This window comes from Chiloscyllium plagiosum, chromosome 28 (assembly GCF_004010195.1).
Source record: "Chiloscyllium plagiosum isolate BGI_BamShark_2017 chromosome 28, ASM401019v2, whole genome shotgun sequence".
In the NCBI taxonomy this organism is placed as follows: domain Eukaryota; kingdom Metazoa; phylum Chordata; class Chondrichthyes; order Orectolobiformes; family Hemiscylliidae; genus Chiloscyllium; species Chiloscyllium plagiosum.
This window is the reverse complement of record NC_057737.1, coordinates 1,393,418-1,410,537: the sequence shown is the minus strand read 5'-3', so window position 1 is coordinate 1,410,537 and position 17,120 is coordinate 1,393,418. Positions and strand designations below refer to the sequence as shown.

Sequence of the window (17,120 nt, the reverse complement as noted above, 5' to 3'; positions counted from 1 at the left end):
GTTGGTGGGTTTGTGTGCTACTAGAATTCGACTGGGATAACACGTCTATCTTGGGACAGGCTAAGCAAAGACATGCCAGAGAATTCCTAGCGGCTTGGCACACCAACCACAACGCCATAAACAAACACATAGATCTAGATGCCATCTATCAACCCCTCAGAAAACAAACAGGAAATGACATCACCACAAACCCCAGGAACCCCATCCAGGACAAATATATAATTAGAAAGCAGGAGACAACAGCTTCCCTTCACTTGGAGGTCGCCACTGATGTTACCTAGCCAGGTAATGAAACGTCTGGATAGCAAACCGACAGCTCAGTGAGCAAACCTACACCCTAAACCTCACCCTGACCTACAAACCTTCACAATCCTTGCTCTTCATACATCTGTCAAAATGCCTCTTAAGTATTGATATTGTACCTGCCTCTCCCACCTCCTGTGGCAGTGCATTCTAGGAACTTCTCCCACTCTGCATTTTAAAAAAAAACTGGCTTCTCACATCTCCTCTAAACTCACCCCCTTTCATCTTAATTTATGTCCCCAAGTAATTGACATTTCCATGCTGGGAAAAAGACTCCAGCTATCCCATGCCTCATTATTTTGTAAATTTCAATCACATCTCAGCCTTTGACATTCAAGTGAAAGCAGACCAAGTTTGTCCGATCTCTCCACTTAGCTAACACCGTCCAAAGCAAGCAACATCCTGGTAAACCTTCTCTGTACCTTCTCCAAAGTCTTCACACCCTTCTGGTGGTGCGGTAACTAGAACTGCACACAATATTCCAAATGTGGCCTAACTAAAGTTCTATACAGCTGCAACAATACTTGCCAATTTTGACACAGTGCACTGATTGATGAAGGAAAGCATGCTATGTGCATTCTTGATCACCTTATCCACTGTGTTGCCACTTGCAGTGAACAGTAGATGCATACGCCTAGACCCATCTGTATGTTGACGTACAAAGGGTTCTGCCATTTACTTCATGCTTCCCCCCTGCACTAGATCTTCCAAAACGCATCACCTCGCATTTGTTGGAATTAAACTCCATCTGCCAATTCTCTGCCTAAGTCTCCAGTCTATCTACGCCCTGCCGTATCCTCTGGCAATTCTTCTCACTATTAGCAGCTCTCCCAATCTTTGCATCATTTACAATTTACTAATCTGGCCACCTACATTCTCCTCCAGATCATTTAGATAAATTACAAACCACACGGATTCCAGCACTGATCACAAATCTCCCTTCCCTCACTATTCTTGGTCTCTGACGAATCCAGTTCTGTATCCATCTTACCAGCTCACTGCAAATCCCATGAAACTTCATCTTCTGTATCAGCCTGCCATGAGACACCTTGGCAAAGGCCTGGCAAAGGTACATAGAATCCATCTATCACCCTGCCCACATCAATCATCTTTGTCATTTCCTCAAAATACTTAATCAAGTTAGAGTCTCGCTCTTCCCCACACAAAGCCATACAGTGTATCACTGAACAGGCCATATTCTTCCAAACATGAGTCAATCCTATCCTTAAGAACCTTCTCCAATATTTTCCCAACCACTGATATAAGGTTCACCAGCATATAGTCTCCTGGATTATCCCATTGCTCTTCTTAAACAAAGGAACAATGTTGGTAACAATCCTCCAGTCTTCTGGGACCTCTCATAACTAAAAGAGGAAACAAGATTTCTTACAAGACCCTGCAATTTCCTCACCTGCCTTCCTCAGCATTCTGGGATAGATTCCATCAGATCCTAGGGATTTGTCTTCCTTAGCACTTTTCAAAATACCCAACAATTCCTCGCTTTATATATTGACATGCCCGAGAATATCAACATACTCCTTCAGAGATTCATAATCCACTGTACTCTTCTCCTTTGTGAACACCGATCCAAAGTATTCATTAAGGACCTCGCCCATTCCCTCTGGATCCATGCATAAATTCCCTCCTTTGTCCTTGTGTGGATCTACCCTTTCCCCAGTTGCCCTCTTGTTCTGTATATACAGCTATAACACATCTTGGGATTTTCCTTAATCCTGTTTGCTCAAGATTTCATGGCCCCTTTTAGCCCTCCTAATTCCTTGTTTGAATTCTTTGCTGCTTTTGTTATATTCTGTCCTCAAAGGCTCGGTCTTCTGTTTCTTAAACCTCACATAGGCCTCCTTTTTCTTTTTGACAGTCCTCAATTTCTCTTGTCATCCAAGGTTCCCATATCTTGCCATCCTTATCCTTCACTTCCACAGAAATATGCTGGCCCTGAACTCTAATCAACTGGCCTTGAAAAGACTCCCCCATGCCAGACGGAGATTTATCTCAAATTGCTGCCCCCAATCTATATTCACATGCTCCTGCCTGATTTTGTGGTCGTTAACATCCCTACAGTCTCATACTTGCACCAGAAGACCACTCTTATCCTTATCCCTAAGTAACTTAAAACTTACTGAATGATGGTCACTGCTCCTGAAATGCTACGCCACTGAAATTTTGGTTCCCTGGCCGGGCTCATTCCCCAATCACAGGTCAATATGGCCCCTTCCCTAGTTGGACTCTTCAAATATTGTTTCAAAAACCCTCCTGGACACACCTAAGTTCACCCCCATCCAACCTCCTGGCACTAACCGGGTCCCAGTCAATAAAAGTTAAAATCACTCACCACAACAATCCTGTTGCTGTAAATTTTTCCATAATCTGTCCACACATTTGTTCCTCTCCCACCTGCTGGCTTTTGGGAGGCCTGTAGTACAACCCCATCGAAATAATTGCACCTTCCTTTCCTGAGCTCTAACCATAATGCCTTGCTGGATGTGACCAGGGTGTCCTCCCTCAGTATAGCTGCAAGATTCTCACTTATCAGTGACACAACTCCATCACCTCTTGTACATCCCTCTATCTCACCTGAAACATCTAAATCCCCAACATTAAGCGGCCAGTCTTGTCTCTCTAACAGCCACATCATAGCTATATGCACTAATCCAAGGTCTAAGTCTATCTGGTCTTACTTGCCATACTTATTGCATTAAAACAAATACATCTCAGACCGCCAGTCCTGCTGTGTTCAGTAACCTCTTTGTCTGTTCCTAGGGCCTTAGTCGCTGATACCCCCTTGGTCATTTTACTTGCTGACCTTCTGCTCTGGTTCCCACCACTCTGCCATACTTGTTTAAACCGTCCCGAGTGGCAGAAGCAAACCTCCTTACCATGATACTGGTGTCCCTCCAGTTTAGGGGCAGTCTGTCCTTCTTGTACAGGTCCCACCTGCCCCAAAAGGCATCCCAAGGACCCACATACTAAAAGCCCTCCCCACACATATTTAACTACTATTTTCCTATTCCTATACTCCCTATGCCAAGTGCCAGTGAGGCATCTCAAGACTACAACACTGGAGGATCTTGCTTTTCAACTTTCTACCTTCCTGAACTCCCTTTGCAGGTGGTCATCCCTCTTTCTGCCTATGTCATTACAGAGGAACCTCAGTTATCCGAATATCAATTATCCGAATTTTGGATTATCCAAAGATGATCTCAAGGTCCCGATAGAAACATGACCTCAAAGATGTGTTTCCAACATTGATCACGCCTTTTGTTGGCAATGATTAAAAGTGAACTTGACTTACTGAAATGCTGCCAAAAACAGTCCTGGACATCAATGGGAGCCCAGACACAGTCTCCAAATGACTGACTTCCCACCCCCTCCCCCCACACTTTCCCTGGAGTTCTACACAGGAGTGCATCCTAAACCCCACCTTCCCCAGATAATCTCTCCAACATTGTCCTGTACAGGGGGAAGGCGGAACCTGTCAAAAGGTTGCAGTAAAACGTTGTGTGTGTGTGTGCTTTCTTGTGTGTGCGTGCACACTATTTGGAGACTCATCCACCAAAAGACAGCAGTCTTACTGTTGGTGCCCGGTCCAGCTGCCCGGGGCAGAGGGGTCAGACCTGGTATGGCGAGTGGTTGGGGGTCAGACTGTGGGTGGGGTGTCGGTGTTGGACGGGGTTGCGACAGTTGGGGACAGTATTGGATGGGGTTGCGGGGCTGGCAAGGGTGGGGGAGGTGTTGGACGGGATTGGGGGAGGGGGGGGCAGACTCGCACGCGGCGTGATGCTGCCTCATCTCCTGAACAAGGAGCAGACGTAACAGAAAACTCCGAGCCCCAGAGGAAAAGCATTAAGTTAATTAACTGAATAATCAATAAATTATCCGAACAAAAATAGTGCCCGCTCATCTCATTTGGATAATGGAGATTCCTTTGTAGGACTGCGATGTATCATAGCTTCTGGCTGTTCACCTGTCTTTTTCAAATTGTCCTGTTCCCGCTCAGAGACATCCTTAAACCTGATACCAGGGAGGCTACAGACCATCCTGGAGTGTCACCTGTAGCCAAAGAAACAGCTATCTGAAGGAGAGGTGATAGCTTAGTAGTGTTATCACTGGATTGTTAGTCCAGAGTCCCAGCTAATGTTCTGGGGACCCCGGGTTCAAATCCTGTCATGGCAAATGGTGGAATTTAAATTCAATGAAAATCTAGAATTAAGAATCTAATGATGACCAATAATCCATAGTCAATTGTCAGAAAAACACACCTGGTTCACTAATGTCCTTTAGGGAAGAAATCTGCCATCCTCACCTAGTTTGGCCTACATATGACTCCAGACCCACAACAAGTGGTTGAATCTTATATGCCCTCTGGGCAAATGGGTTGGCAATAAATGCTGGCCTATTGAGATATCTTCATCCCATTAACAAATTTTTTAAAAACTGTGCCTCTGTCTATGGAGTCCTCTGTTACTACAGCTCGCCTTCACTTTGACCCTCCCTACTGTACAACACAGCCAGTCATAGGGCCACTGATATGGCTGCTGCTGTCGCTTTCCTCAAAAAGGCCACTCCAACCCCAGGTTCACTGTCACTGACCCCCCTCCTCAGGTATTTATCCCTGTTGTTCACCCCTAGGGCCACTCTGACCCCGCTCCTCAGATATTTATCCTACTGTTTGCCCCCAAAGTCACTCTGACTGACGTCACTCAAGTATTCACGTTGCTGTCCTTGTTTTTAAAATCCTATGTAACCCTCAAGCTCCTTAGTCAGAGTGCTTGACCTTGACAGTTTGAGCACATCAAAAGAACATAGAATTATTATATGGCTTACAGCAACTATATGTAATAATGTAATAAGACTTCCCACTGCCTACATACAGCCATACCTTTGAATGTATTTCCCAATCAAGTACAGACAGCTTGTGCCCCATGTTTTCCCTTATTCAAGTGTAACACACTTTTCAGACTGAACTTTTTCATGTTCAAAGACAATGTAAAATTCTATCATATTATGGTCACTCATCTCATAAGGCTATATCAATTCAGGAAAGCATCCAAGTTGAGCTCATTGCTGTCCTCACCTGGACACTCTTTCCAGCACAGTCACTGTAGTAATGGGCCAGCGGGAAGTTCTTGCTGATTTCTCGCCTCTTTCTAACCTACTCATCTGAAGGCCAATAGTCTATCCTGTTAGGTTCAAATCAAAAGCATGAGGAAAAAAAAAAATGAAAATTATACATACTTCAACTAAATTAAGAAAAGCAAATTCGCAAATAATTTTAAACAATGAATTCTGAAATAAAAAGATGGGATCAGTACCCCCTTTAGACAAAATATTAACCTGGTTTTCTTCTAGCCTGCACAACTCAGTACCATAGCTAGTCATTTTCTCTACTGTTTGATTTATATAAAAACCTTAAAAGTTCTCTAATGATGACAGCATCTAGGACAAGGGAGGCTGAACAAGTAAAAAGGGATGACTGCAGGTAGGCTTCACAATCCAACGTGATACACACTTTTCAGCTGTTTGAGGCAGATTTTTAAAAAACATCAAGCTCTGAAACGAGTACCGATGTTAAATTCCACTCATAATCAAAGCTTTGGCATCATAACCATTTGGAGCAAGTGCTCCAGATTAGAGATCTCTTTAGGCCCAGCACAAAACAGAAAAGCGTCATCCAAACTTGACAGCCGCACATCACTGTCCCTTCATTTGAATTCTATCACAGGGAGGTTTTGTTCTGTTCTAGCCTGAAGCTTTGAATGTGCAAATGGAATAAAAGAATAGTTAGCAGGCGAATAAACGCTACAAAGGAAATTCCTCTTACTGCAAAATCTTCAAAAGATTCAAGTGAAGTCACACTAGAAGTAACCTGATTGCCAATATACAATTATGCAAACACTGAATCAAAATAAAAAGCAATCTAATTAATATTCGGCAGAGTCCATCTCTAAATTATAAATTCCATACACAGCAATTTTCTAAATTACTTATAACAACTGCCAGGACAGAGAATCAAATTTTGCCACTCCACTAACATTATCTCAGCCGTGTATCAGTAGAACTGAAAGCATTTCTTATTAGTTTCTAGGCTGCTAGTTTGGCCAGGGGTCAATCCTGGACTCTCACTTTCTCAGCTGCACTGCCCCTTGGCCACATGGGGTCATTTTGTACAAACACACCCAGTGAAACCTTTCCACCATCTCTCTGATCCAGTCTTCAAATTAGCAGCAATTTCCAGAGTCTTCAGTTTGTGCCTACCCTGCATATTGATCTCACTCCCTCTTCCCAGACACTATCTCCAGCTGAACAACTTGGAACCTTGGTGTTCTTAATGAAACTGTGCTTCAAACCCTATAGCCTCTACATCATCAAGGGCTGCTGTGACAATACCCATCCCAGCCCAACTATCAACAAAACTCAGATTCCAGACCTTTATCAGCTCCTGATTCAACAATTCCAATGCTTTCCTAGCTGGTCTCTCATTGTCCTCACCAACCCAAGGATAGTAAATGTAAAGTAGGACTTTGATACTTTTGCAAACTATACCACTATGAAGAAAAGAGCTCAATGAATGATGCTGATGGGTTGCATGCTTCAATGAATGAAACTCCAAATGTAACCCTATGCACATCTAGGAACACTGAGGAACTCTGCCAAACTGTATCCAAGTTTATGGGACTTGAATATATGTTGTGCTCTAGGAGAAAGTGAGGGCTGCAGATGCTGGAGATCATAGCTGAAAATGTGTTGCTGGAAAAGCGCAGCAGGTCAGGCAGCATCCAAGGAGCAGGAGAATCGACGTTTCGGGCATGAGCCCTTCTTCATCAGGAATATGTTGTGCTCTAGGAAGGCAGTGCTTGCACTAACCAGTCATCTTTACAAGGTTTAGGATAACTTGTATGGTTTTGTATGTAGTGCCTCCATTTGTAAAACAGAGGAACTAATATGCTTTTGTATTTTTAAAAATGTATCTATCTGTGCTCAAGGAACTTCATTAGCATTAAGTTCAAGGCTCCCAGATTTCACTTATTTGTCAAAAATGCCAAGTGAATTCTCAAGTAGTTTGATGGAAGTTACAGAACACTTCGGTACATTGTGTACTGCAAAGGGTTGGTTGTCCCCATGGGTGACACTAAGAACTCCGGATGCTTGCGACTTCCCATGCTGTGTGGGCTCAGACCAGGGAGAATGCCATTCATTGGAAGATCATGCAGTTCCACTTAACCAGTTGAGGCGGAATAGGAATAGTCAACAAAAAAAATGAAACTTAAAAAATTGAACAACAGTCACCAAAGCCTGAAAAGTTAATTGAACGTTACAGAAAATGTTCCCACTGTTTCAAAGTGAACAAACAGCTCACCATTAATATTCAGGGGTGGAAAATTGTATGTGTGCAAGATTTCACATCAAATTCTTTGGGACCTTTTCGTCCACAAATGCACAATTTTGTTGGTGAAACCCCAGGACTGTCTGAGGGAACTTTCCATGGATCTGCTTTATGTCACCACAAGCTTCAACGCTGTCACAGTGGGGCTCAGTGAGGAAAGAAAACATGATCTATGAATGGAGGACCCTTGAACAATATAAACAACTATGAGCCTGAATGCTATCACAGTCAGGTCCTAGCTAAACACATTTTCCACCCTTGAATGTTATTTATGCAAGAATTACAGAATAAGTGGCCTCCTACTGTTTTGTTAAGATAAGCAAAAGCATTAGTAAGTTTTTTGTGCCTTTTAACAGACTTAGGCTGCAAAGAGTTTTTAGAAATTAGATTACTTTTTGGGATTTTGGGGTTATTTACCTGAGCGACCCCTGTGACAGTTAGTGCTACCCCCTCTGCGGTCTCTACATCCTCACACTTGGGCTGAAGCGTCATAATCTCAAGGGACATCCTGTGAAAAACGTAAAACACTCGCAAATTCCAGGTCACATGACAGGCCTCAAGCCTCACTTGCTTTTTTCTCTCCAATCCTTCCACGGCTCACCTTTGACCCCAAGTAGAGGTACTGTACAGTGCTCAAAAAAAAAGCCAAGCTAAATAATTAATATCAAAGAAAAATCATTGCATGGCTCAAGAGAGGCTTCCCATGAGATTGTCGCAGTGTGGGTGATCCCACTTAGTTAGAACACCTCCTGGAGAAATTGTTTCATCATTTTATACAAGACAACATGTACAAGAAACAAGCTGTTTTAAGAACACACAAATGTAACTTATAATTCAGGCCACTCAATAATTCATTGCATCAAGTCAATTCCCATGTTGTGGTGAGGAAGAGTGCTACTTCGCTCCAGAAATGAGTTCAGTCTGTCATCACTGCAATCAATGCATCTCACAATCAGAAGACTTTATGAACGCTGTTGAAATCTGGGAGTGCCCAATCAGTGCCCAGTAAAATTGCTCATTCTGAAGGGCATGAGATATATTCCTGTCCTTCTGACAAGGGCAATGGCAGGGATATACAAACATGTTCAATGTACAGCAATTTTGTTCATTCTTTTGCTATATTTTAAATCAGTCTGTCCCTTCTGACCTTTTTCTTCCCTCTTCATTTGGTTTAATCCATTTCCTTCTGTGCAATACCTACAGTGCTACAGGCCATGCCACTTGGCCGTGATGCTAGGGGAATAAAGCGGTGAAGGTGCTGCAGTTGAGGTCAGCATTCAGTTGCTGCTGGGAACAGGGAGGAGGGAATGGGTTGAGAATAGTAGGGATGGTGAAGAGGAAGAGGGTAGAAAAAAAAGACAATAAAAGAGCAAGGTTAAGTTCGAGTTACCTGTGCGACCCCTGTAACATATACAGGGACCCCCTCAATGGTTTCTATATCCTCACACTGACAGACGACGGTCATGATCTCCAGAGGTAGTCTATGCAGCAGGTGTGGGGAGTGGGTGGGGGGAAGGAGGTGGGACAGCACATATTCAGTCAGAGTAATTGTCAGAACAAAGTATGAGAAATCCAACTCCCAGAGACATTAAGTAAATTATTTCATGTTGGTGGTTGAATTGATTGAACCCTTTGAGAACTACAATAGCAATTTGACAGCCAAACATTTCACTCATTTCTCCCCCCGAACGCAGGAAGGGGTCTTTGCTTTTGATTTCCTGAAGCTGCAGTTCAGTCTGCTGGCGAGGACAAGAGTTGATTTGTCAGCATTAGAGAATCAACTGTCTTGAGGTTTGGGGTACACTTCTACATCTCCATTTTCTAAAACTAAATTTGGAAGTGTCAAATATCAGTTTGAAAATCACTATGCATAGAGTGAGAAATATTTGACAGCTGCAATGTGCTTCCAGTTCGCAAAGGATTACTTACGTTGAATTGAAAGGCAAGCTGAAAGTTTTTGGATGGTATTTTGTTGAAAAAAAACACTAATATCAGAGTTGGAGAGAGGTCCGTTTTCTTGGAACCTGCCTAACTGAAGACAAGAAACTGCATGTCTGTGCTTACAGTGATTGCCCTAATTCAAACAAAGGGATACTAGAAACAGCCAGCGTTGAGTTCTGATGCCCTGTAAAAAGTATGCAAGTAAAATACAAGCAAACCAGCCACATTTAAGATGACAGTCCATTACTATCAAGAAATAAAAATGAGAGTGAGTACATAACACACAATAATACATTATTAAACAAATATAAGTGGTGTGAAGTCACGAGTCATTTGAAAAAACAATAGCTGGAAAACAGACACACCTTGCTTCAAACTCCCGCCAGCTTCCTCCCAAAGATACTAGCTTTTACAAAATGCATTCGCTGACAAAGCAGACACTTATTGTTCATGCTTAAGTGCTGTCGAGAAGGTGATGGCAAGTTTTAGTGAAGATGAAGGTGCAGTGAATAGATCTCCAATTCTGTATGGTATATGGCTTGGAGGGGAGTTTAGAGATAGTGGTGTTTCCACACACCGCCTGACCATCTCTTCCACAGTGGCGGTGGAAGTTGCTGACTTGGAAGGTATTGACTGCAGTGCCTTCTGCCGATGGCTACACCGCAGCCATACCATTCAAAAAGACAAGCATAGGCTTGAGTCATGGCGCTCAGTTAGGGAGCTCCAACTGTGAGGGTTGGTATAAAATTTGAGCCTAATCTCAAATTCCTGTGGATTCTTCCAGCAAACCTTTCGGAATCTCAAATCAAGGGAAAAGATCCTGAGTGGTAAACACATCTTTCTCCAGAAGAATACAGAGCAATGCCTGGAGTCAGGTTCTAGCAGGAAGAAGTTAGGAAGTACTTCTTTATACACAGAAGTACGTAAATCTGGAACACAGACCTTGAAGCATGCTGAGGAAACGGAAGTCAATTTTTTTTGAACCAGAGATGGATCGATATTAGACAGGCAAGGGCAGCGGACACGGAACCAAGGTGGGTGCATTACAGATCATTCATGATCTAACTGAAAAGGCAGAAAGTCGAGTGGCTGAATGGTCAGTTGTCCTTCCAAAGTAATACTTAATGTTATCAGCCACTTAAATCAGGAAAAATGTGCATAAAATTGAAAAAAGAAACACTTTTATTAATCCCTTCTCGTGCTTATCCTCTGAAGTCATATTATCAAGCAGTCGAGGCATCTTCAGTTCCACCATCGATGACAGCCTCAAGGTGGAAACTGACAACAGCAGCACAGAGCACTACTCGAATCTCCTTCCTCCTACATGGAGATGGGTGGCACAGGAGTTACCTCTCCCTGTCAATGCTGGGAAACTAACTGCATGTAAAGATCACAGGCGAGGTCTGTTTCCTGACAATGAATTGCACAGGGTCATGCAAGATGTTCTGCACTTAGATTTATTATTTCAATCTTATCAATGATGCAAAAGGTTGCAGCAAGAGTTACTGTTGCTACATTGCAGGAACTGACAGTTCACAGTTTTTCCCTCCCCTTGTGTAAACTCCCAGAGTGGAATGTGTTACCTGATACAAGAACCCTAAATAGCAATTCACAATGTGGTAATTGCAAACAAAAATACATCCTACAATTTAATACCTTGCAAAACTATTTTTTCAGTTCCCTCTAACCACTACAGGTTGCATGTCTAGCAGTTTAACCCATGCCTTCACGCCCAGAATCCAGTTTCATCAGCACCCCCTCTGCTTTCTAGGAGAATGAAATGAATAAAAACTCAATGCAGGCTGGGTCTGTAATTCTTCATGTAAACTGCTCATTAAAAATAACAGGGACATTTTTCTTTTGTCAAACAAGAAAACCTTCGATTCCAATAGATGAATAAAGTATTAGACCCTCCTTCCTTGTATAAGGATCTCACCATAGACTTACTTTTTAGAAGTTCAGTCTTTCTAAACCAGGAAACAATTCGCCGACTCAATGGTTGCTGGGAATTTAGCAGAATGAATGCTGTCACTGATTTGGTTTCAAGCTTGTTGCTGTATGAAACCTCTGCCAGCAATTTTTTTTTTTAAAAAACCAATCTGAAACAAGTCAAAAGGCTTCTGAACAAAAGCAAGGTGAGAGCCAAACAGTACCCTAACCGACCCGAAACAAATAATTCTTTAACAATGTCAACACAGGACTTTGATTTCATTGACCAAAAGATCGCCTGGGGCGATTCAACATCCATGACCAATACGAGCAAGGAATCAAGGGTTATCCAGTGTTATTTTACTGTCAATGGAAGCATTTATTCCTTGTTCCATGCTATGGAACGGCACGGTGGCACAGTGGTTAGCACTGCTGCCTCGCAGCGCCAGAGACCCGGGTTCAATTGTCAGGTGAATTGGCCATGTTAAATTGTCCGTAGTGTTAGGTAAGGGGTAAATGTAGGGGTATGGGTGGTTTGCGCTTCAGCGGGTCGGTGTGGACTTGTTGGGCCGAAGGGCCTGTTTCCACACTGTAAGTAATCTAATCTAATCTAATCTAATCTAATCAAGCTATACATCTCAATGACTCTAAGGCCATATGATCACATTGAATGGAAAGACTTAACCAGAAGCAGTAACATGTATCGCTCCTGAATTACTCACGGCCAAAATTCAATTCCTTACCTTCATCTTTCTCTTCCCTATTTTAACTGTGACAATCAGCAAAGTCAGTGAGCTGCATAGATGCAGCATGTCTGACGGAAAAATAATACAATAAAAATGGGATAACAGGGTAATAAAATGGATGGACTCTAAAAAATGTGCCCATTCTGACGTCAGTGATAAACATTTCACCTGGGATCATGGGTGGCAGTCAACATGAATAATGGGTTCAAATGAGGCCATTAAACAAGGATGTCGCTGGCTAGATTTACAGTCATCAGAAGTCCATTTGGATTTCAGTTCGCACCACAGCCTGCATCAATTTAGGTTACATTGTGCAAGATTTTACATCATGTTTCGTTCATTTTTTTTAAAAATGGCATTTTCTTAGGTATTGAGTTCAGTGGATGGAGCATTGTGTAACTGAAGTCAGTTGTACATTGCTGAAGTAGATGCAATTATTTTTGCCAGCACTATTCCCAAGCTTCACACCACTTGACATTTTGATTCAATAAACAATGATTTTTGATTGGACTATAAAAATACACAATCACAATTACATGTTGCAACAAGAATTGTTATATATCACTCAGTTTCAAAACTGAACTGAATTCACTTCCAGAGCAATAATCCCAAAAAATACTCAATTTTTTCTGGGTGTCACAGCTGTCTTGTTCACTACAGTTTTTTGGTGGATAGCAATGGCATCATTACAGTGAAGAATTTAAGCACTTTTAAAACATAAGCTACAAGAATAAGAGATAACATTCAGCAGTAACATCAGTCTATTTCATACCTGAAACTTAAAAATTCATTCAATACACATTAATTGAAGAAATTTTTGAAAGGTTTACTCTTTTGAGTTTTCCAAGTTGGATGCATTTGTTCAGCCAACCTGCTAAATAGTGATGGACGTTAGTTTGCTACAGTATTTAATTGAACAAATGAACAAGGACAGCTCAGCAACCTACAGCCCTGATTGAAAATAGTTCCCTAATTGGGAAGTTGGTTATCCCAATCAAATTCTTAAATAGCTAACTTTATTAAAATAGCACGCGAGTTATTTCATTATTGGAAACATTGAAAGTTAGGTTTGCAAAAAATTCAAGGTTTTTTCTCCCTTCTATTTCAGAGTTCCCAAAAGGTTGTGGATTCTTCAGCACAAGAGTTATATGTCACTCCTTAGACAGCTCAGCACAAATTGCAATTAGTGCTTTTCATTCCTCTTAGGAAACCATATGCCTGCATTGTGTCATCGAGGCACTTGATTGCAGCGAGATTAAAGGAGGCTTTCAGATGGAACTGCAGTGTGTGTGTTAGCATTGAGCTCTTTAGCATAGTCAGGTGCAGGATAAAATCCCCTCCATGCTGCTCAAACACACTTCAGGCCTAAATCTCAGCTCTGCTCTAGCACTGACTTGCTGAGCTCAGTTTGTTTGATGGCTGGTTTGCAATGCAGACTGATGCCAACAATGAGGGTTCAACTCCTACACCAGCTGAAGTTCCCACAAAGGTCCTGCCTTCATAAACTCCTCCCTTATCTAAGGTGTGGTGACTCTCAAATTAAACTCACTACCTGCTGACTGCCTCGAAATGAGAGACGACCTGTGGTCCTCTGAGACTATGGCAGCTTTATCTTTACTGTATCTCCACTCATTATGAACAAGTCAAAACAAGGCTGGCTTTTTATAGCCAAATAATGGGAATACGGGATTAGGTTTAAAACTGCCAAACTCAAATTTTACAGAGATTCTTGATGCTAGGTGGTTAGATTCAAGACTAGCTGCCTGGATTTGACCCTGTCCATTCACTGTTAGTATCTTTTCCCATTACTTACATTACCACTCAGTGCACAATTTTGGGAGCACACAGAAACTCAGCATCATGCTGTGGATTAACTATGTACCCAAACACTAGGACAATGTGGGAATTTTGACAGAGCGGAGAAATGCCCATTTCTGCAGTGAACTGCACCTTGCCCTCTCTGAATTACAATCTATGAGGAAAACAGTGATGAACAAGTCAGAGTGGAAAACCAGGAAACCCGCAAGCAGGAATCCTTTTGCCCCCACTCACACCAGCAGAGGGTGAAAAGCAACTCAAAGAAAATGGGTAAACTTATAGGCAGTGTATTATCGCCATCAGTCTGTTTAGTGGTCTTGCGTTTACATATTTCAAGGCAGGAGAATAACTTCCATTCAAAACCAACTTGCATTTCTCTGAACTGGGATAGCAACCTGACAAGTATTCAAGCAAAGGATAATACAGAGTTCCTCTCTTGGGTTTGTCTTTTATCAAGTATTAATTGGACACACCAGGAAAAGGGAGAGCCTCCTGAAATTGCATAATCTGAAAATGGAAACACTGCTAATAAATAAAAAGCAATCAGTTAATGAATGCAAATCATCTATAACCAAACCAAGTTAAAAAAACTATGGCTTTTATACAAAAATACAAAAGGTGTCAGGTTGTGGAATCAAGAAACAAAAAGCAATTCAAAATTAACTAATTGGTACACTTCATTCCCAGAGACTCCATCACTATGGTTTTGTCTTTTCCCAAGTTTTCTGGTTGGTTTTTCTTTCTAGCTGATGCTGTCCTGTCTGCACCTCCTACCAGCTCCTTGGTGAAGGTTTGTCTTTGGAGTGTCAGGCTTGGCCTGCAGCTGATTCTACAGCTACTGCAGTCTCTGGCAGCACTTACATTTCAGCTGCTACTGACTGCTTTCTTAAAGTGGTCAATTAACTTTACTTCAAAACAAAATTATTTCCGTTGGTTCTGGAACTTTAAGTGATGGAAGTGCCTGCATAGAATTCCAAGCTGCAATGCTACCACCGACATTTGCCCCTAATGTCAATGCTGGATACATCATATCTACCAGCTTCATGTTTAGGACAGTGCAAGGTTATTTGGAGGTTACTCACTGCCACCAATCTTTTGTCTGTACTGTCGTTAGGGCCTGTGATTAGTGGAAGAGGATACACCACTGGATGCACCGAAGGAGCACTTGTGTAAGATGCATGAAGTAATAAATATATGTGTTACTCTTGGAAACTGTGTAAAATACATCTGCTACCTACCAAGGCTAGTGCTGTACTCCCTATCTCAACCCAAAAACTGCACATTATGTCAGCTTGGTGTAGCTAATGCAACTTCAATAACATGGTGCCACTATTTAAGAAAGGTGGTAAGGACAAGCCAGGGAACTATAGACCAGTGAGCCTGACCTCGGTGGAGGGCAAGTTGTTGGAGAGAATCCTGAAGTACAGAATGTACATGTATTTGGAAAGGCAAGGACTGATTAGGGATAGTCAACATGGCTTTGCGCGTGGGAAATCATGTCTCACAAACTTGATTGAGTTTTTTGAAGAAGTAACAAAGAGGATTGATGAGGGCAGAGAGGTAGATGTGATCTACATGGACTTCAGTAAGGTGTTCGACAAGGTTCCCCATGGGAGACTGATTAGCAAGGTTAGATCTCATGGAATACAGGGAGAACTAGCCATTTGGATACAGAACTGGCTCAAAGGTAGAAGACAGAGGGTGGTGGTGGAGGGTTGTTTATCAGACTGGAGGCCTGTGACAGTGGAGTGCCACAAGGATCGGTGCTGGGTTCACTAGTTTTCATCATTTACATAAATGATTTGGACACAAGCTTAAGATGTATAGTTAGCAGGTTTGCAGATGACACCAAACTTGGAGATGTAGTGCACAGCGAAGAGGGTTACCTCAGATTACAACAGGACTTGGACCAGATGGGCCAATGGGCTGAGAAGTGGCAGATGGAGTTTAATCCAAAAAAATGTGAGGTGATGCATTTTGGGAAAGCAAATCTTAGCAGGACTTCTACACTTAATGGTAAGGCCCTAGGCAATGTTGTTGAACAAAGAGACCTTGGAGTGCAGGTTCATAGAAAGTTGAGTCGCAAGTAGATAGGATAGTGAAGGCAGCGTTTGGTATGCTTTCCTTTATTGGTCAGAGTATTGAGTATAGGGGTTGGGAGGTCATGTTGCAGCTGTACAGGACATTGGTTAGGCCACTGTTGGAATATTGTGTGCAATTCTGGTCTCCTTCCTATTGGAAAGATGTTGTGAAACTTGAAAGGGTTCAGGAAAGATTTACAAGGATGTTGCCAGGGTTGGAGGATTTGAGCTATAGGGAGAGGCTGAATAGACTGGGGCTGTTTTCCCTCGGAGACTGAGGGGTGACCTTATAGAGGTTTATAAAATCATAGGAGCATGGTCAGCATAAGTAGACAAAGTTTAGGGTGAGAGGGGAAAGATTAAGAAAACAAAAAGAGACCCAAGTGCAACCTTTTCACAAAGAGGGTGGTACGTGTATGGAATGAGCTGCCAGAGGATGTGATGGAGGCTGGTACAATTGCAACATTTAAAAGGCATCTGGATGGGTGTATGAATAGGAAGGGTTTGGAGGGATATGGACCGGGTGGTGGTAGGTGGGACTAGATTGGGTTGGGATATCTGGTCGGAATGGACGAGTTGGACCGAAGGGTCTGTTTCCATGCTGTACATCTCTGTGACTCTATTTCACTGTCTCAGAACCATTACCTCGTTTAGCCAATACCTCTTGTTTTCAGAGCTGAAAATGTGTTGCTGGAAAAGCGCAGCAGGTCAGGCAGCATCCAAGGAACAGGAGAATCGATGTTTCGGGCATAAGCCCTTCTTCAGGAATGAGGAAAGTGTGTCCAGCAGGCCAAGATAAAAGGTAGGGAGGAGGGACTTGGGGGAGGGGCGTTGGAAATGTGATAGGTGGAAGGAGGTCAAGGTGAGGGTGATAGGCCAGAGTGGGGTGGGGGCGGAGAG

General features: G+C 42.5%; 1 protein-coding gene across 5 annotated transcripts in view; it reads right to left on the bottom strand.

The window, feature by feature from the left end:
* LOC122563866 (flotillin-2-like) overlaps nucleotides 1-17,120 on the bottom strand; it is a 92,857-nt gene that overhangs the window by 40,482 nt on the left and 35,255 nt on the right. For 2 of the 5 annotated variants that reach the window (XM_043718064.1, XM_043718062.1), the window contains exon 3: nucleotides 8,123-8,213. The exons of 1 other annotated variant lie outside the window; for it this stretch is intronic. In XM_043718064.1, coding sequence (XP_043573999.1) covers nucleotides 8,123-8,213 — 91 coding nt within the window. Of the gene's footprint in view, nucleotides 1-5,395; nucleotides 5,472-8,122; nucleotides 8,214-9,095; nucleotides 9,187-17,120 lie in introns of those variants that run through there. 2 more of the 5 variants (XM_043718063.1, XM_043718066.1) reach the window with 2 other exon arrangements.